General features: G+C 32.4%; 1 protein-coding gene across 2 annotated transcripts in view; it reads left to right on the plus strand.

Moving 5' to 3' along the window:
• Positions 1 to 21,323, plus strand: part of LOC148616566 (putative ATP-dependent RNA helicase DHX35) — a 133,861-nt gene that overhangs the window by 21,649 nt on the left and 90,889 nt on the right. For both annotated transcript variants that reach the window (XM_088583722.1, XM_088583720.1), the window contains exons 19-22: positions 708 to 803; positions 1,250 to 1,344; positions 1,830 to 1,907; positions 3,790 to 3,919. In XM_088583722.1, the coding sequence (XP_088439848.1) occupies positions 708 to 803; positions 1,250 to 1,344; positions 1,830 to 1,907; positions 3,790 to 3,919 (399 nt within the window). The remainder of the gene's footprint in view (positions 1 to 707; positions 804 to 1,249; positions 1,345 to 1,829; positions 1,908 to 3,789; positions 3,920 to 21,323) is intronic.

Here is a 21,323-nt window from a genome sequence, read left to right on the forward strand (position 1 = left end):
CTTGGTATGAATGTTCCTTGGGGTATCCTGCATAGAAATTATGTGGGGATTTATGATCTGTCGAAAAACATGGCTGCCGTTACTAAGTATAGAACTAAGGGGTCAAACAGTAGTTTTTTGCATATGTCTCCAAAACCGTTAAATTTAGCCAAATTCTAACTTGGGATATAAGTGTTCAGCATGATGAGATGTATCTGTGGTCAAATTTTCATTTTAATCTGTTAAGCCATGTTGGAGTTATTGCACTTTTTCGATTTTTTTTTGCTATTTTTAATGTTTTTCTTTCAAAAATCTTCTCCTCTGACTCTACTTGACTAATTGGAACCAAACTTGGTATGAATGTGCCTTGGGGTATCGTGCATAGAACTGTCGAGGGGATTTTTGATCTGTTGAAAAATATGGCTGCCATTACTAAAAATAGAACAAAGGGTCAGACAGTAGTTTTTCGCATATATCTCATGACTGTTTTTTTTTTTACAGTTTTCAGCCAATATCTTGAAAATATAATAGACAGAAAGAAACTTTCTATTGCTGAAATGATCCTTTTGATAGTCCTACGAAAGTCTTCTTGAGTCAAAATTGTTGGACATCTCCTTGTTAAATTTATTACCTTTGAAAGACCAACTTTAACCAGGTGAGTGATTCAGGCTTCTGGGAGCCTCTTATTACTTAATCCATGTCAAATTTATTTGTACTTGACATTGTAGCTATTGACGATGACTGTAATTTGACATCCCCATTAGGACTTCAGATGGCAGAGTTTCCACTTACTCCAATGTTCTCTAAAATGTTACTAGAATCAGGTTAGTATAAACTTGTATCTATTGTTATATTTACCCAGTAAAATAAAGATTTATTTCCAGTTGATGGTACAGTAGCACAGATCCAAATAAGCTGCTTATTTTCATTTTTTACACAATAAAATCTAATGAAAAGCTTTGGGGTAAAAAAAATATATACATATAGCTGTGTATGCATGCTTTAAAATTTGGATCATACTTATAAGCTGCAAACAATATTACAGTCATGTACCTTAAGAATAACTTTTCTTTTTGAGAAATTCCCTGACTTCCTTTTGCATTTTCTTAGCAATGATGTCAAAAAGGGACATGACTGGATAATTATGATGAATCTTGAAATATTAAAGTTAAAATGTCCTGATTGAAGAAATACAATAATCAACTGCTTGGAGATTACCAGTAAGATTATATTAATGTTATATTTACAAAATGTGTTTCCCTGTTTACAGGTAACTTTGGTTGTTCGGAAGAAGCTATAACAGTAGCAGCTATGACACAAATCCAGAGTGTTTTTGTGACACCCTCAGGTCAAAGAACACAGGCTGTAAGCACAAGATGTTGGCATACAGTACCTGTAGTTGTGTTATAAGTTTTACCATTATATACATACCTATATCCTATTAATTCTCATTGGCTAATATTTATTAGACTTCACTGAATTTATATTTTGTATGCTACTTTAGTACGTGCAGTTCTACCTAGTGTAATATTTTTATTTTTGGCATGCAGCTACTTCCTGTTTGCCGATCATGAATGTTTGAAGTTTAGGGAACCTTATGGCATTTCTGTCTGTTTTTTTCCCAATTTTCACAAAATACTAGCTATTCTCATTCATAGTTGTTTGGTATATTAATTGTAGCTAAATTCTAAGCTATTTTTTTTTTTTAATCAAGACCATCTTTTGTTTCATATTTTTTTGTAAAATTTAGTTCTTTTAGTTTGGCTTTGTTTTTAGATGCATTTTTTGCAGTATTTTGTAATGATGCTGCTTAAATGTGTTAATCTTGATGTGTTAATTTCTTATTTAAGGCTAGAGCAAGAAGAAAATTTTCTGTTGAAGAAGGAGACCATGTAACATTAATCAATGTCTATAACTCTTTTCTCAAGGTATGTATAGGGAATGTCAAAAATAAGGTGAAATCCCAATAGAACCAGTAATTGAGGATAATAGCTATTAGTACCATATGCCACACTTTCCATAAATTTTAATATAAGTTTAAATTTGAACCCTTTTTTAAAAAAAGAAAAAGATATGGTCTGTTTAACACGTATCTCTTCATGCAAAGCCGATTGTTTGATCACTTGATTTATGATGTCTCACCTAGTCCTAAGGTTTTATATTGACCTCATGTAGGACCTATTGCCCTTTCTTGCCAAATGATTGCCTTATGACTCAAAAATATTGAGACAAGTTGAATGTGTGGAATCATAAGGGCTTCAATTGTACCAATTTGTTCAAAAATGTACTATTATTTCTTTTAGGACCTTTACTTTTATTGATTTCTGTTAAGCATATATGATATCAGTCAGCCAATAATGCTCATTTAAGCATCCCCCTTTTTGTGCTTAAGTTTTAGGCTGTTTAAGTTAAGAAGAGTTTCAAGACTGTTTATTGACATTTCAAAAATTAAAAATGAGTTGTCTCTTTGACATATGATTGTTATAAACAATTTTTTAAGAATTCTAATGAAATTCTTTTATTCTTTTCTACTGTATTCTTCCGTGTATACTGCACACTTTTTTTTCAACTTTTTCTTTGCTCCAGAAGAGGGATGGGCGGTATACACCAAAACAATGAGTTTCTAGATTTTTTTTTCTAGAGACATAATTTTCAGGAATCAGAACCAAATTTGTCAATTAAAGGTAACATCGAGCCATTGTATTATTGAGAACAGTTTTATGTGAAATTAACAAAATAAAGTTTTACAGCTTTACAGCTATTTAATAGTTGTTTTATCCATCAATGCCGTTTCCTTGCATTTCATAGTTAGTACGAAAAACCAAGACTAGCTTCTTATTGTACTCTCAAATCAAGTCGTCTAATTATAACTTTTTCACCTGTGTGCGGTGGAGCGTTAAATACACAATACTGGGAGTGCCAACCTGTCCTCGGGCCCATTGTCATTTAATTATCAAATAACAAAATATCAATTTAAAAGGTGAAATAATTATTACTAATCCTTTAATCTGCTTGATGAACTGTTTCCAGATGTCATATATCAATACACAACTTGGCAAATTAAAACATCTGTTTATAAACAGTTGGACTTGATGCCGTTGTTTTAGTGAATTACCTGATTTGTATTTGAACAGGAAAAGTAAACATTTCAGCCGACTCAGATCCAATACATCGCTATTTATAAACTTTTTTAATTAATAAATGGTTTGCAAACGCAGAGAAACATAGAAAATACTTTTATTTAAAAGATTAATGATGGAAAGATACATATTTCGGGGAATTTACTGGAACCCTTTCATCTCAATGTGGTCATCTGCTGGTGATTTTTCCTCGCTTCCCAGTGCGCGTTTTACATGGAAACTAACTTTTTTTGCCGATCTCCCTTGCCAAGAAGGGGGTGCGCAGAATACACAGATGCGTTTTATATACTGAGGAATACGGTAATTACAACTATTGGTGTATTGAGCATGTGACTTTTTAAATTGTACTCCCTGACTTAGCAAAACACAATGTTGTATAAGTTACTGATAAAAACATGACTGTATGAAAAGCATAGGCAGTTTTGTTTCGCTGTTTGGTAGGGTGGTTGTCTCTTTGACATTTTCTCTTTTCAGATTTCTCGATTATGTATAGGTAAATATATAAGGGCAGTATTACTGTAAATGTCCTTGGAAAATCAACTCCTTTTAATATAATTTGTCCATCATTCATTACACTGTGACACTAGACCTTCCACTATCAATGAGGCTTTCTAAGTTCAGTTTAAACAAGTGCACTGCCAATTTTTTGTATGTTTTTCATTGTTTCTAGTATAACAAGAGTTCCAAGTGGTGTCATGAATATTTCCTGAACTATAAAGGTTTGTGCAGAGCTGTAGAGATCAGACATCAGCTGACAAGGATACTGAAGAAGTTCAATATTCCCATTATGTCCTGTGAAGGTAAGACTTATTTATCACATGTCAGACTGAACTGTTGAGGAATTGGTTCAGGTAGTCCCAAGATGACCCAAACTCAGATTGTGCAATAGGCCAATGTTTCATAACTTAACAAATTTGTCATTATTATTTTTAACTTTGTTCCTTTATCTAATTTAATCTCCACTGCAATCTCAAAAAAGCATAGTAAATGCCTGTATCTGTCTATTAAGTGAACTTTATAGATGCAACTGAAGATGTGGGATATGTATCTGATTTGCAGACTAGTTAAATTCCATGTATATCAGACCAAGTTTCTCATAAAAGCATGGTAAATGCTTGTCTCTGACTGCCCAGTTAATTTTGTAGATGTAACTGTAGATATGGGATTTGTATCTGATATGCAGACTGGTTAGATTCTAAGTACATTTGACCAAATTGTAATTTTTTTTAATTGACTGATAGTAATAGAGTAATGGTCCATTAATTATTTTTCTACCTCAGAGATACATGTAATATCTTTGAATTAAAGCATTTTTATTTCACATTGCTAACATGCATTAATTAAATGCATGGACATTAGCACTATAGCTAAAAATTTATTCAAATTCACTGGGAAAGGCCACTATTTCAACTAACTATCCCTACTCTTTTTGCTGTATGGTTGACTGATTGATAGCTCTCATAAAACTATATGAAGAATTAGTTAGTTATTGCATAATAATTGCACCCTTATGAATTAAGAAAACAAATTACATGTCCATGGCATTTGATGCCCTATTTGTTTCCAACTAGTGTTAATCTCACAGCAAGTTTGTAAATATTGTGTCAGGTCAGATACCATTTTATTCTAAATTGAAATTAATTCAAAATGAAAGTATCATGCATATGGGTGTTATAACATGAAAGATAAAATGTCAGAAAAAATGAAAATTCATTTCATGGTTCTCAATAATATGATGCAGTTGATTAAAATAATCTATCAACTTCAATGAAACTTTGTGGTAGATTAAGTATAATTAATCACTCAAACTGATGCATTAGATGTTGTTATTTCAACACTTGTCTCATATAATATATGTTATAATCTTGTTTGAATCTGATTTTATTGATTGAATTTGTTTTATATGTGTTGCAGGGCAAATAAAGTATAGTTACTTTGAATAAGGTGACTTTTAGTATAACTTGTAGTTTAAGGGAGAGTCTTGTCCATTTTATCTCCCGATCATGTAATAAAAATGCATCTTTTAATATATTTTCACTCTGAGGGGGAGTGATAAATCACCTTGTTTGTCTATTCATCTGTCCTTCTATGTAGCGTGCCAGTGCAAATTCTTACCATAGTTATAGTAAGGAATACATTAACATACTGTGAAAGTACTTTAATTCGTGGATACCATTTTTTTGTGCATTAGGGAAGAAACACAAGTTTGTGGGTTCTTGAATTTGTGGTTTTGAGATTTTCAGTAGACACATCAATGAAAATCTCCTTTGTGTTGGGAACCAAATTTCGTTATTTGGCCTGCCCATGAAAACCACGAAAATTGGTTCTTAAAAAAAATAGTACTTTCATAGTAGTATGTCTGTCTGTCTATTCTCTAAAGTCATGAAGAGTGCTTAATAATGAACATATTTCATTAGATTTTGACAAAAATTTGTACTTATTTTCTATTATAGAAAATCTCTATATCAAAACCTTTCTAAAAGTTTGCATTACCAGCCTCTGTATGTAGATTTGTTCATGTATTTGTTAGTATTTACACTTGTCATTAAGGTGAAGATTAACATTCAAGGTTGTTTACATGGAGTGGTCTTAATGTTTTTGTATAAATTGTATGTTATGGTGGACATGCATATACAGGTATATTAAAAAAAAACACCATTTACTTACAATTTTACAAAGTTTGTTCCTATGTATTTTATTGGCTGTTAACCATTGCCCCAAAGCTTGGAAATTTAAAGATTTTCTTCAATTTGCTACCTTTTGATAACCAAGATAAAAAAAACTAGATATGTTATAGGAAAAATGTCCCATATATAGGAATCATACTGTTTGTCCATCCACTTGTTCATTACTTGTTAGCACAGCTCTTCTTTACTGCTCAATAGATAATAATGAAACTCTCTAGTAAGGTAAGGCGTCATAAGTTTATGTGCATGATGAGAGAAAATTATTACATGATGCCTCAAAGACAAGAAATTCAGATTAAGTCCCAACATCAGAGCCCAAGTCAGGTAGGGTAGGGGCTGGGAAGGCTGGGGTCTGAGTTTTAAAGGTCTTCTTGAGCTTGCTTACAATGTTTTATGTAAATATTTGTAAGAAATATATCCCACCAATATCTTGACCCTTTTCAGAACTCAAGATATTTTTTAAAAATTGTAAAATTCAATAAAAAAAATCCTGTTTTGCTTCTATTCTGGATTTTAAATTGTCTAATCCCTTTACAAATAGATAAGTGACCTGTACTTAATGGCATATAGAAAAGACATTTTATTGATAGAACATTCCTTACATCACCAATATTTAGCTTTAGACTGATGATGAATGACATTTAATTTCCTTTATTTACAAATTCTACATAAAACAAGTTGTTTTTTTTTTAAATTACTAGTGCAATTTAATTATTTATTGTTTATCTAAAACATAAACACACAATCCAGATCTGCATCTTTTTAAGAAATAAGACTTCTTCTGACACTTTTATGGCTTTTGTTGATTAAGACTCAATACATTTCATACCTACATGACCTTCATGTTAAAGAGGTTAATTATAATTAGGTCATTGACCTTGGTAACTTAAAATGAGGATTAGATTTTTATACACAGCATTCCAATCCACATACTGCAGTTTGTTTTTTTTGAAAATTTGATTTTAATTTTTGATTTTCTGTTTTCCCTTAGGTCCATATATTTTGAAACACATGTTCATGGTCAAAATGTATCAACATTCGAGAACAATATTTAATTACATCATAAGTCTGAGTATGTCAGTTAATTCATACCCTTTTAAAAACCCTCTGTACCCCCACAATTCAAAGGTCAGGGGTGAATGAACTCCCAGAAGCTAAATACAGAAAACCCTGTCTAAACCAAACTCCTTATGGACTGGTTCTGTTAAGACAGGTGCTTGTGGTTTACCATGAAAATTTAAAATTTACTTTACAAGTATCTGGTTAAGACAGATTTACATACTAGTCAGGTTTGGTTTAGTCAGGTTTTCATATTTTTCAGGGTTTGGTTTAGACAGGTTTTCATATTTTATCAGGATTCAGTTTGGACAGGTTTTTGTATTATTAAGGGATTGGTTGAGACAGGTTTTCATATTTTTTCAGGGTTTAGATTAGATAGGTTTTCATATTATTCAGGGTTTGGTTTAGACAGGTTATCAGATTATTCAGGGTTCGGTTTAGACAGGTTTTCACATTATTCAGGGTTTGGGTTTAGACAGGTTTTTGGTTTATTCAGGGTTTTGGTTACACAGGTTTTCTGATTATTCAGGTTTTAGTTTAGACAGGTTTTTAGATTATTAAGGATTTGGTTTAGACAGGTTTCACTGTAGTTATTTTTGTGGATTTCAAAAATTTCTATTTCTTCTTTTGACCAAAATAATTAATTTTTGTTTTAAAAAACATTTTGTAATAGTGAAAAGTATTTGGATTTAAATTGAGCGGGGTTTTATATCATTTAGAGTTTAAAAAATTGAAAATATTTCTGATGGATTATATTTGTTTAAAAATTCTGTAAAAATATTGTTTCTGACTTTAAAAGTTTTTATGACCTGTAAAATTTATGAATTCGATTTATTTTTCAGTGATAACAATTGAAACATATTTGTAAAATTTCAAACATCTCTGTAATTTCATGTGATTTTCATCTTAATTGAAAAAAAAAAGATAACAAAATCAGAAACCTGTATTCCCTGTCAAACTTTTGATGAAACAGTTTTGTATGTATTATAAGACCTTACTCAGTTTCTTGAAAATTAAAATAAGTGTAGTTTGAAACAGCATCAACAAAAAAGTTCTGACTTCCTTGTTGCTATTTATAGAGACAATGTAATAATGTCATCTTTATGGGCTATTGTCTGAGATTCAGTATATGATATTTTTATTTTAAAGAGTCTGACAAGCAACATTACCTGGTGTTGGCTAGATTAAACAAGTAATTGTCTTAGATTTATTGCATGATATTTAAGTATAGGATAGACTGGAAAGATTGTATCAGAATTTGAAATTGAAAAATGCCATCACATCTTCACAGTCTATGGTACCTATTCTGTAGGGGAATCATGAAAAATTGTAAAAAAAATAGTTTTATTGTCAATTTTGATCATGTTACAAGAGTCCTTTGATGATGACTTAATGTTACACGATATACAATAATGATGTTGAAGGGATTGAGTTGGTCTTGCGTTGATATGCCATAGTTAATTGGGCTGTTGACAACAATATTTCATGTGTGTATCAAATGTAAATTCAAAAGCCTATGAAATTACTTAACTTCTTAGTTTTTTTTTTAAAAATTTCTCCATCGCTCCCATAAATTGTTGTCAGTAAGCTGCCTATAGAAAAAGCATCAGATGATTGGGTGACCACCTCTTTTCTCCCCACCATTCTTTAAAGATAACAGATTGATATCAACTTAAAGTCATTAATCACTACCAGTCTTTAAGATTGGATACCCACTCATAATCATGAGTCACTACCAGTCTGAGGTAGGTACCAACTCAAACTCACTAGTCACTGCCAGTCTTTAAGATTAGTACCAGCTCATAATCACAAGTCACAGTCAGTCTAAGATTAGTACCAACTCAGAGTCAAGAGTCACTATCAGTCTAAGATTAGTACCAACTCATAGTCAAGGGTCACTACCAGTCATTAATGAGAACTTAAAAACAAACCTGAATTTATGGATTATAGGTGGTACAGATCCAGTATGTATGGGGGTGTTGGGGGGGGAGGAAGGAGACTCATAACCACTTAACCGGGGGTAGGCTTATTACCATTTGACATGGTGGGGCTCTTTAGCATTTGACCTGCGGAGAACTCATTACAAGTTCACTACAGGGACAGGCTTGTTACATTGTACCATTCAACCAGGGAGAGGGTAGCAATCATTACCAGATAATAAAGTGGTAGGATTTGTAACCAGCTTACCAAGAGGAGTGCTCATTACTTGTGGCTCATGGGAGGGTCTCATGGTCAGTTGACCATCTGTACTGTCCACTGAACTTATAGCCAATGATTAACAGTATGGATTTGATTGATTTTTGATTTTCTTATAGATCAACTTTAGAGAAATCACTAGTTTATAAATCAAACTGCATGTATTAAGTGTAATATATAGAAAAAAAAATACTAATAAAACTGATTAATTGACTCATTCATTTAGGATTTTAGCTTATTCTCTAGGTTAAATGAAGATTATTATACTTTTCTTAGGAGGTGTAGGGCTGGCTATACATGTATTCCCAAAAAAGGATTTGAAATGTATACTTAAATTGCATAAACAAATGACATGATTGACTTGTTTGTCTTGGGAATTTTTATATACAGTCCAAAAAACTTGAATCCCTTGATATGACTATGTACAACATTACCAATCAATATAATTTCAGTTTATGAACTACCCTATACTGTAATGATTGTGTGATTACTGAATTAATTTCTATGGGTACAAGACAGCCTCCATACTGGTTGATATGCTGCTATAAACTCAATTGTTTTCTCAACAACTTGTTTTGCTGGCTTTGATATTGAAGATTATTATTGTGTTACTCATGAGTGAGTTACAGATAAGAACAGAACTGTAATATTCTGTGTCCCCTATGACTTTGGAAACACGTAATTGAACCATAACATTTCATCTCCCTTCTGCCTTCGAGAACACTTAACAAAACCATAAAAGATTCATAGTTTTAATCAAATATACATTAGTGTAGATCTGGCTGCTATGCCTCGTGGTTGATATTGTTCCTCTTAGTTAAATAACACTTTGCTTCATTAAGATTGCTTTAATTGTTCTCAGGTCTGGTTATTCCACTGTTATGGAATCTGTAGTGGATCTTTTACACCCTTTCATCATGTGTATAACTGAGGGATAGTTGAAGAGGAATCTTGACAAATACTTCCACAAGGTAGGGCTTGGGTTAAAACAAGAATTTTTCCTTGTGGAAGTGTATATTGAGCGTGCTGAGTGGCATCAACTACCTGCAGTTAACACAAAAGGGTAAATTAGTATGTGGGATCTATTACCATAGTTGTTGTGCTTAGACATCTGTTGTTTTTATGATCTGGAAAGCTTTGACCAATATTCTCTAATGTTTCATACTTAAGACCTTATTCCAACCGATTCAATCTTAGTCCATAAAAAATCCAGAATTTGCTTATGGTACAGGTGATTCATGGTGTAGACAACCATAGCAAATTTCGCACTATGTATGCTATATTTTTATGTAACATTAGTCTTTTCTGTATTCAGATCTGTATTTTTGAGAAAACAATGCATTTATCTCCCACAAAAATCAACTGAATCAAACAAAACTCTTGTAAAGTGCCTATTCCATACACAATCTGTTTGATTTTTATCCATGAAGTTCAACAACTGAATGATAGACCAAGATTGGTTATGTAATCTGTAACTGTTTCTGAATGATAGACTAAGATTGGTTATGTAATCTGTAACTGTTTCTGAATGATAGACCAAGATTGGTTATGTAATCTGTAACTGTTTCTGAACGATAGACTAAGATTGGTTATGTAATCTGTAACTGTTTCTGAACGATAGACTAAGATTGGTTATGTAATCTGTAACTGTTTCTGAACGGTAGACCAAGATTGGTTATGTAATCTGTAACTGTTTCTGAACGGTAGACCAAGATTGGTTATGTAATCTGTAACTTTTTCTGAATGATAGACTAAGATTGGTTATGTAATCTGTCACTGGTTCTGAATGAGAAATAAAAGTGAATTTGATGGGTATTTGACAGGCATGAATCACCTCCTGTCTGATTTTTATGATGACTGCTTATTAAAACTTTGGTCTGTATACTGTAAACATATTAACTTTTGTGGTTGATAATTTTCAAGGATTCTATCAAGTGAACATATTGCTGGGTAGGAATTTTTATATAGTGTTAAAATCAATTTCGTGTGTGTTATTTTTCGTAGCTTTCTGTCCATTGCGAAACTGGCGAAAATCAGAACACCTTGAAAATTGGTACATTTACAGTAATTTCAGAATTTTCCATACTTCTTCTTTAATCAGACTTGAAGAACCCATACAAGGAATATTACTTCTTTTCTGATACTAATTTCTCCTTTTACATGAAGCCATAGAAAATACCAGGTAACATTATACCAGTCTAATGATAGGTATTATCCATACTGTTGGTTTGTCATTTGTGCTGATTATTGCGGTTTTCCTGCATTACAGGAATTATTTATTGCCAGTGACTATAATATTTTATTTTCTTATCATATTTTTTAATGTTAAGAAACTGACACTGCTGATGCTGAGAGTGCAAAACAGGAAAAATTGTGTCTGAGATTTCTCACTCTTACATCTTCTCTAGATATAATATTGTTTCCTCAATTGTAAAGTGAACTTAGTGATAAGTATGCCAACCCAGAATGCCCTGCATTGCATTTATGCTTTATAGCGATGTCACACACAACATGTGATTAATTTTATCAGTGGATGAGACAATGCGGAAAATATATCCTTGTCTGAATAGTGAGGCAATATTGTTTGTACCGGTATGTTTTCTCCTTCATCTTACTCACAGATGACGAAAAATGTTTAATCCATCTGACCTTGTATTAAGATTACTTTTTTTATTCTTATATCATTATTTGATTAAGGAAGTAGATCTAGGGTAGGGGGCACAACTCTTATAAATCATTGGAATGCTTGTATTCAGCATTTACATCAATCTCATCAAAGGTAACCTTGGACAGATTTCATTATGTTTCAAATGAAAACTTGATAGGCTTTTATGAAATTATTGAATTTGATACAAACATATCACTGATTTCAAGAGTTATGTCCCTTATTTCCTTAAAACATAGTAATAATGTTGTTAGGATGGGACAGTCTGATATGAAAAAAATTATTGCTGATTTTCATACCTGTTAACATCATATAGAGTAGATATGTGGGAATTCTTCCACATTTCAACTATTCTGCATGACAAAGTTTTTTTTTTGCACTAAGATTATCAATTTTTTTTTTAAATCCAAAAAGGAAGTTTGTTGTTCTTGCCATGCAACATTAACCACTTTGATAAGTCAAAATAATTGTTTTGCTGATTTTAATCAGTGAAGTTTTCCTTATTTTTAAAAACATTAATATTTCTGTGTCAGTAGTTTAATAGATTAATAGAAAATCTACCATATACATTGAAATGACATCAACTTGGTTACAAAAAAACATTGACATATGGATGACAAACTTTATTTGATTTCACAATAGCTCGGTCAAGTAGCAATTATTTTGATATTGAAAATGTGCTATTACTTAAACCATACAGTTTACAGGTTAAGTATTAATCTAAAAGGATTACAGTTGCCATGTAGTATTCTGTAAGTGGACTCTTGTACTAGGAATAGGGGAGTGTTTTTTTTCTTTTTTTTTAAATCCAGATGTATAATTCAAGTTGAATATAAAGTTCAAGTTGTGGCAAAGGTAGTAGTTAGTGTTTTAGACAATATCATGCCACAACATTTTAAGCTTTTTCACAAAAAAAAATTTCTGAGAATGTTTCATGCATCAAAGTTTTAAGGAGAAGGGGGAAAGAATGTTGACCCTTATAAAACCTGGTTTCAGTTTGAGTAAATGCTTAAGATAATGACCTACTTTGCAAATATTGGCTCTCTCTATGTAAGTATTAACATGGAGGCAATTTTGTCTAGGCCAATATGTGTAAGAGCTCCCTAAATTTTCATTTCAAACCATGATTTGAATATTAGTAAATTCAAACAGATAGATAATTTAGAGACATTAGAATTAAAAGACATGGCTAAAATATGTATACAGGAGTAGGGATGATCCAAAATCCTTCAGCTTGTAACATGACAAAATTTACAGCTGGAAAATTATGAGAATTTTCAATGGTCAGTAGACCTGAAAAAGGCAACTCAGCATAAATCATGATGGTTCTTAATGATTACTGGACCTGAAAAGGATAACTCAGGACAAATCATGACAGTCCTCAGTGGTAATTCATGAGAACTCTCTGGACCTGAAATTAACAACTCAGCACAAATGAGAATTCTCAATGGTCACTGGACCAGAAATGGACAACTCAGCACAAATCATGAGAATTCTCAATGGTCACTTGACCAGAAACGGACAATTCAGCACAGATCATGGGAATTCTTAATGGTCGTTGGAGCGGAAAAGGACACCTCAGCACAAATCATGAGAATTCTCAATGGTCACTGGACATGAAATGGACATCTCAACACAAGTCATGAGAATTATCAATGGTCATTGGAGCTGAAAAGGACAATTCAACACAAATCATGAGAATTCTCAATGGTCACTGGACATGAAATGGACAACTCAACATAAATCATACAATTCAACTTCATTATAAAACTAAAAAATAATTTGTTTGCATTTAAGATGACACCTTCTTCACATAAGATTAGAGGTTCAACTAAATGAACAAATAGTTCAATTTGAAAGGGGTTCAGATTGGACAAGTTTCACTGTGAAAGGGATTTGGGTTAGACAGGTTTTACTTTGAAAGGGTTTCAGGTTAGACAGGTTTCACTCTGAAAGAGTAATCAAGGGAACCAAGGTTATAGCGGTAATCAAGAGAATGTAATCCAGGGACAAAGACCTTACATGGAAAACAGACATACACAACAAAGAGCATAAAGTAACTAAAATCATACATACAAATCGTCTGAATATAGCTGAAATATTGCTGCTCGGATGTTAAACCCCAACAAACAAACATACATACAAAGTAACGAAAGCAAATAAGCAACTCAGACTCCACTAAAAACTATGAGCATGGACCAGGTCCACCAGTAGGGTAAGCGTCCTCAGCTTTACTAGAAGATTTGGGTTAGACCGGTTTCACTCTGAAAGGGATTAGGGTTAGACAGGTTTCACTCTGAAAGTGATTTGGATTAGACAGGTTTCACTGTGAAAGGGATTTAGATTAGACAGGTTTTACTGTGAAAGGGAAAGGGATTTGGATTAGACAGGTTTTACTCTGAAAGGGATTTGGGTTAGGCAGGTTTCACTCTGAAAGGGGTTCAGATTAGACTGGTTTCACTGTGAAAGGGATCCAGATTTGACAGGTTTCACTGTGAAGGGAATTCAGATTAGACAGGTTTCAATATGAAAGGGATTCAGATTGGACAGGTTTCACAGTGAAAGGGATTCAGGTTAGACAGGTTTCACTTTGAAAGGGATTTGGATTAGTCAGGTTTCACTTTGAAAGGGATTTGGGTTAGACAGGTTTCACTTTGAAAAGGATTTTGGTTAGACAGGTTTCACACTGAATGTGATTTGGTTTACACAGGTTTCACTGTGAAAGGGATTAAGATTAGGCAGGTTTTACTGTGAAAGGGAAAGGGATTCCAATTAGACAGATTTCACTCTGAAAGGGATTCCGATTAGACAGGTTTCACTCTGAAAGGGATTTAGGTTAGACAGGGTTCACTTTAAAAGGGATTCAGGTTAGACAGGTTTCACTTTAAACGGGATTCAGGTTAGACAGGTTTCACTATCAAAGGGATTCAGGTTGGACAGGTTTCACTCTGAAAGGAATTCAGGTTAGACAGGTTTCACTGTAATGTGTCATAAACCTCAAAAATCAGATGTGTCTATTTCAATACTTCAAAAAACAGTGAAAACAATACAATTTAAGCTTAATTTTCAATTTAGTTATAACAAACACAAACAACACAAACAAATAATTTCTTGATTAATCAAGAAAAAAAATATTTATGGCAGCTATATATTACTTCTATCATTTCTTCCAGCCTTCAAACCACAAATAGTTGTCTGGAACTTTTAAACAGGTTATTATATTTCAGAGGAAATATGAGCTATAGTGATTTAATATGGACCATGGTGATTTTTCCCATTTTTCCCACGGAGATTTGTCTTGATTCCATGATATATAACCACCACAAAAAAAAATTTAAGGTATGATGTTATTAGGTTATCCTTGATGTTAATATTTTCCATTTGTTGTCAATTTTCTAGTCCATAGATATTTGGTTTTATAGACAATAACTTGAGTAAAAATGTGTGAAATGGTAAGAAAAAAATCTGCTAGCTTCCTAAAACATGAAAGGAAAGTTGATATTGGTTTGTGGGTTTTGGTTATTCAGGAATTTAGAAATGAACACTTTTTATGTTATGATATCTATGAACTTTTACCACACGATTGCAAAGGCATGTTCGGATTTATTTAGTTGGTTATGACCCTTTTTAGGAATTATGAGCCAAAAAGGAGTTAAATACATTTCTTTTTTTATGTTTTTGAGTTTATAATTATATAACTTAATAAAAAGTATGAATTTCAATAAAGTCCTATTTCACAAAAGGAATGATGTAATTTATTGTGGGAGTTATGTCAAAAATATTATTTTTCTTTTGGTTTCCACACAATAATCTGAGAAAGAATGATCTCTATGAAATTGAACTTAAAGTTCTATTACACCAAGTCTACCAGGCAGATTTTGATTAAACTTGGTAAGAAATGATGTATTGACTCAAATTTTAATAATAATTTTGATTTGCTTGGTTGAACAAGGTAACCATCAGAGGCTGAAAATGTTTTTATTTGCTGATTATCAAGAAACCATGATTTGATCTTATTTGTAACAAGCCTGCTGATTGGTTAGTTCTTATTAAAGCAAACCAGGTTATTTTGTATAACCTGGCTTTATATTGTGATGTCATTAATGTTGATTTCATGACTAGATAATCCTAAACAAAAACAAAAAAAATCTTGATTACATAACAATCCATTAGAAATTCAATTAGGAATCTTTCAAAAATTTTTTATCAATTATATGAAACGGTCTGGAATGGGTGAGTTTACACTTTTATGAACCATGGTTTGTAAGTGTAAACTGCTGCAAACCACCTTATTTCATACAACCTGATGAAAAATTAAAACATTCTTTATCATTTAATTTCTAATGGATTCCAGTAAAAACAGAAACATTTCTTAATAGGTTGAAATTTGAATCTTTTCCAGGATTGTTGACAGTATAATGTTTTGACTTCTTCAAATTGTTCAAGTGGCTCCTTGGTCAGAACACAATTTCCAGTTTTTATTAATTCAGTGTGAAAAAGCCTTTTTTTCCACTTTCACTAAAGGAAATATGGCTAATTGTCCATTTTTTCAATTTCTTTTGTAGAAAAAAAATGTAAAGAAAAACTTAAACAAATACACCTACAGAAGCTTGGCAATTTTTGACATTTCTTAACCCAAAAGTATATTTTGATCTTTTTTTGGCTAATTTTCAGTCTAGAATCATGTAAGCTGTTCAGGTTCTTTTAAGCCTATAGCTTTAATTTTGTTTTAATAAGATCTTGAACATGATACTATATGTGGGGAAGCTCTTAGTATTCTTTGAATATTAGACACCACATAATCTCTAATTACACTCTTCAGATCTGCCTTTAGCAATTATACAATACCAGTTTACCTAGCATGGTTCAGGAGCTTAGTTACATCTCAATACTTCTTGGTTACAAAATGTGAAGGAAATGGATTTGCGGTCTATTTATACTGAAAGGGAAATTTAAGGATAATGAGTAGACAATGAAATGGACACACATCACAATAAAGATGAAATAACCAAAGTAATATGCTCCTGGAAACAACTGTGAAATAGCAACTCCACTAAAAACTGGGTGCATGGACCAGGTGCACTGGTTGAGTAAGCATATATACAGTCTCAATCAAGAAATAGATCTGTCAAGAGTTTCTGAAATATGGTCCTGTCCATGTATGTCTATCTGTTACATAGGTTAAGTGTAGGGAATTTAATGAAAACTCAATGAAATTATTAAGAGTATAAATGTATGTGACTTTGACCTTTTATACTCCTCTCAGGGTGTTTTATCTTTGCTGCAATCAGTTTAATTGTCTGTCTGTCTGTCTGTCCTTTCACACTACCATAACAAATTATCTATACAAAATATTTTGGATATTTTTTTCTTAATTTCCATACCAGATTTCCTGACTTCTGATTGGCTATTTTCAAATTGTTATATGGCTTTATCTGGAGGATTTTTACTGTGCCTCTAATATTCGTATTTCTTTACTTGTAATTATGCTCTGCAACAAACAGTCAGGGGGGCATATTAATTAACCCCTGTCCATCCGTCCGTCCATTCAGATTACACACGATCATGGCTTGTCCAGCTATCTCCTCACACAGTTTTTTTAACTACATTTAAAATATTTTACAGGATATTTCTATACATGGTGAAGGTGTGTAGGGTCAAAGGATTTTGATTTTCATGAAATATTATGGAAATTGGTGATAGTTACACTTAGTCATTTTCATAAGAAATAGGGCTGTATGGCTTGTCCCACTATCTCCTCCTGTAGTTTTTTAACTATAAAATATTTTTTGCTGGATGTTTCTACACATAATGATGGTGTGCAAGGTCATAGGATCTTGATTTTTGTGAAATATTACTGTACTAGGTGATAGTTGGACTTTGAAATATTAAAGAAATTGGTTGATAGTTGGACTTTATAATTTTTGTCAGAAATTTACCCCAAGCAACAAATTTAGGGATTTGTTATTGGAGGTATTAACATTTTTTATGTGTCTGTCATTCTGTCCATCAGTCCTCTTTTTCTCATTGCCAGTATTTTAGTATTTTTGCAGTGCTTAGCCTAACTTTACCAAATATTTACTGCATCAACCAACAGTACATAACCTTTCTGAATCTGCAAACCTTGTCTTCACACAAAAATAAACAAGTTTTTAATTTGGCTAATTTAGCGAGCAAGGGCATCATTAGTGTCTTACAGACACATTTGATTTATTAAAAAAATCACTTACAAATGACGCAGGGGCTCCTGTGACAAAAAGGGTTTCTAGTTGAGTTTAAATCTTTTGTAACAGAGATATCATGTTTTTTTTTTTATTAATTTTTAGTTAGGGTATGCTTAGCACAAGTATGCATTTACCTTACTGTTTTACCTGAAGACCTTTTGATATGATATTAACTTTGGCTTATTTCACTTTTTATACAAACTTAAAAAAAATGCAGTCATACAATGGTATCTTGCTGTCATCTGTGTCATCTTCATCATTGTTTCTAGACAGAATCTTTTTTTTTTTGCTGTTGTTAAAATACTCTCTTTTGTTTTGATGCCTACAAATGAGTGCAAAACATGTTGAAATTTACAGCAGATACAATGATATGTTCATTGGAGAGTTGATTGAATTCATGTCTAATGTAAGGTATAAAAAAATCATGTCAATTGTTCAGATAACTACTGGTAACTGAGACAGTCTATCAGGTAATTTTGATTAACTTAAGGGAATACCAACTTTATCCAATGAATATCATTTTTGTGTGTGCTATAATTACAAAATTGGTTTATGAAATGTATGTATCGATGCATATGATTAGGTTGAAGTATTTATACAGTGCAGATACATCTAGAAAGTTGAAATCATCTGATACTGCAGACTTAAAATTCTGTACATATTAAATGGATTTTTGTCAGAAACATGACTATTGTACTTGTGATGTGTCAAGATTAAAAGAAAAACAGTATCACAATGTCATGATGTCTTTTAAAGAAGTACAAATTAGTATAAGTAAGGTTTCTTTGCCTCGAAGCATGTTTTTGTTTAGATTCTTTAAACCAGTAGTCTCCACAATTTTTGTCAAATGGAGATATGACTTAATATGAGGTACCATGAAGCTTAAACAGGAAGAAATTCATGGGCTGTTCTTAATTTACTCAATAAGGTCTTGCATATGTTTATTATTTTAGTCTTTTAATAAAGGAAATGATGAGGGATGAAGACATTTTTACAGGAGTGCAAAATTGAGACACAAACCTTCTAACTAACTTACATTAAAATACCTATGAAATGATAAAATGTTTAAATCCCATGGGTTAATCAGGTAATGGTCATTATCAGCCAACTCTATTCCCTGGAGTTAACTATTTTACTTGCTGTAATACTCTCCATAATTTAAAATCCTGTTCAGGAATGGGCAATGAAAGACTAGTACCAATAGAGGTTACTGGGGCCCAATTATTCTAAAAGTTTACACATTTCACATTATATATAAATTTTCAATAATGCTAATGTATGGTTTCTGACTAGAATGTCTTGACTTGGGCATCAGTGCTGTATCGGACACATTTTATATTAAAAGACAGGGTTTGTTCTCATCCATATCTTTGCACCCAGTAGTCTCATCTATTTACGAACTAAATTTAAATAATAGAAACTTAGTGCTCATAGTTTATTTACTCTAAGATTACTAGAATCCTCATTTTATTTCGAAAGGTAAAAAAATCATATGCATAGAGATTATTTGTAAAAAGAAACACCGTGAGACACTACAAAATTGTTACGTTTTTGCAGGTTTATTAATGTTTCATTATGAAGTTTATGATTTATGGTACATTTTGATAATTTTCTTATCTTAAATTAAATGTTTGATTCAGAAACCTGCAGGGTACTCAGCTATTAATTTTATTTAATTGCTTAAAACTGATTCTGCCTTGTCAAAATATTAAAATTTTATCAAGTTTTTTAAAAAAACATTTACATTAGAAAAGCAAATGTTTATTGAAAATTTGTGATTGCACTGAAGTTGGTTGTAGTATTTCATAATTAGTGCAAATTTTCATATCTGTATGTGGTATGTTATAGTTATGGTAGTCAAATTTTTGTTAAGGTAGATTATGCTTATTTTATTGCATTTATCAACTGTGTAGAGGCTTTCAGTGTATTTCTAAATTCTTTTAAAACTGAAATATACAAGAATGTAAGGCTGTTCTAGCTGTTTTAGTATATTTTCTTCAAAATATGTATTAGCATCAAATACCTCATTTATCTGGTATATGATTTCACGAAATAGAACAATTCTACCTGTGACTTACAGCTCGGTACATATGACTCATTCTTAGATTGAATTCAGTCCTTTTAAAATTTGGTTTTTTGTGGTTATTAATGTTTGAATCTGAAAAAGTGACACTTATTTAAGAATGTCAAGTGTTTATATAAAATTCCCTATTTTTGCTCATAAGATTACTGGTAGAGGTCTACTGGTCATTGTCTTACAAAAAGTTCTACACAATGAAACCAAGCTATATGCCAATAAAGATACATGTGTTACATGTGTCTATACTAAACTCACCATACAATTTAAGTTAACAAATCTAGACTCACAAAAAAAACCCCAGGATAATGAGGATAGAATTACCATGGAGCCTTGGTTATGAAGGCTAGACTCACCATAGATTTTTGTTTATGGAGCCTAGACTCCCAAAAACCCTGGGTTATGGAGGCTAGACTCACCATAGTGCTTGGCTTATGGAGGCTAGACTCACCAAAAAGCCTAGGTTATAGATAGTAGACTCACCAAAAAGCCTAGGTTATGGATAGTAGACTCACCATAGTGTTTGGCTTATGGAGGCTAGACTCACCATAAAGCCTGGGTTATGGAGGCTAGACTCACCATAAAGCCTGGGTTATGGAGGCTAGACTCACCATAAAGCATGGGTTTTGGAGGCTAGACTGACCATAAAGACTGAGTTATGGAGGCTAGACTCACCATAAAGCATGGGTTATGGAGGCTAGACTCACCATAAAGCATGGGTTTTGGAGGCTAGACTGACCATAAAGACTGAGTTATGGAGGCTAGACTCACCATAAAGCATGGGTTATGGAGGCTAGACTCACCATAAAGCATGGGTTTGGAGGCTAGACTGACCATAAAGACTGAGTTATGGAGGCTAGACTCACCATAAAGCATGGGTTATGGAGGCTAGACTCACCATAAAGCATGGGTTTGGAGGCTAGACTGACCATAAAGACTGAGTTATGGAGGCTAGACTCACCATAAAGCATGGGTTATGGAGGCTAGACTCACCATAAAGCATGGGTTTGGAGGCTAGACTCACCATAAAGACTGAGTTATGGAGGCTAGACTCACCATAAAGCATGGGTTATGGAGTCTAGACTCCGTAAAGCATGGGTTTTGGAGGCTAGTCTCACCACAGTGTTTGGGTTATATTTCTATGATTCTCTATGGATTTACATTTCTGATCATTTATTATTGATCAAGGTTCCATTATTGTTAATCATTACAATACTTTATGTACATGTAATGAATTTCATCAACATGTGCACAAATTAAAGAAACAACTAAAATTTGAATGAATCATGAAAATTG

The sequence above is a fragment of the Perna viridis genome, chromosome 5 (assembly GCF_037379345.1).
Source record: "Perna viridis isolate PV_CMFRI_1.1 ecotype Kerala chromosome 5, ASM3737934v1, whole genome shotgun sequence".
Lineage (NCBI taxonomy): Eukaryota > Metazoa > Mollusca > Bivalvia > Mytilida > Mytilidae > Perna > Perna viridis.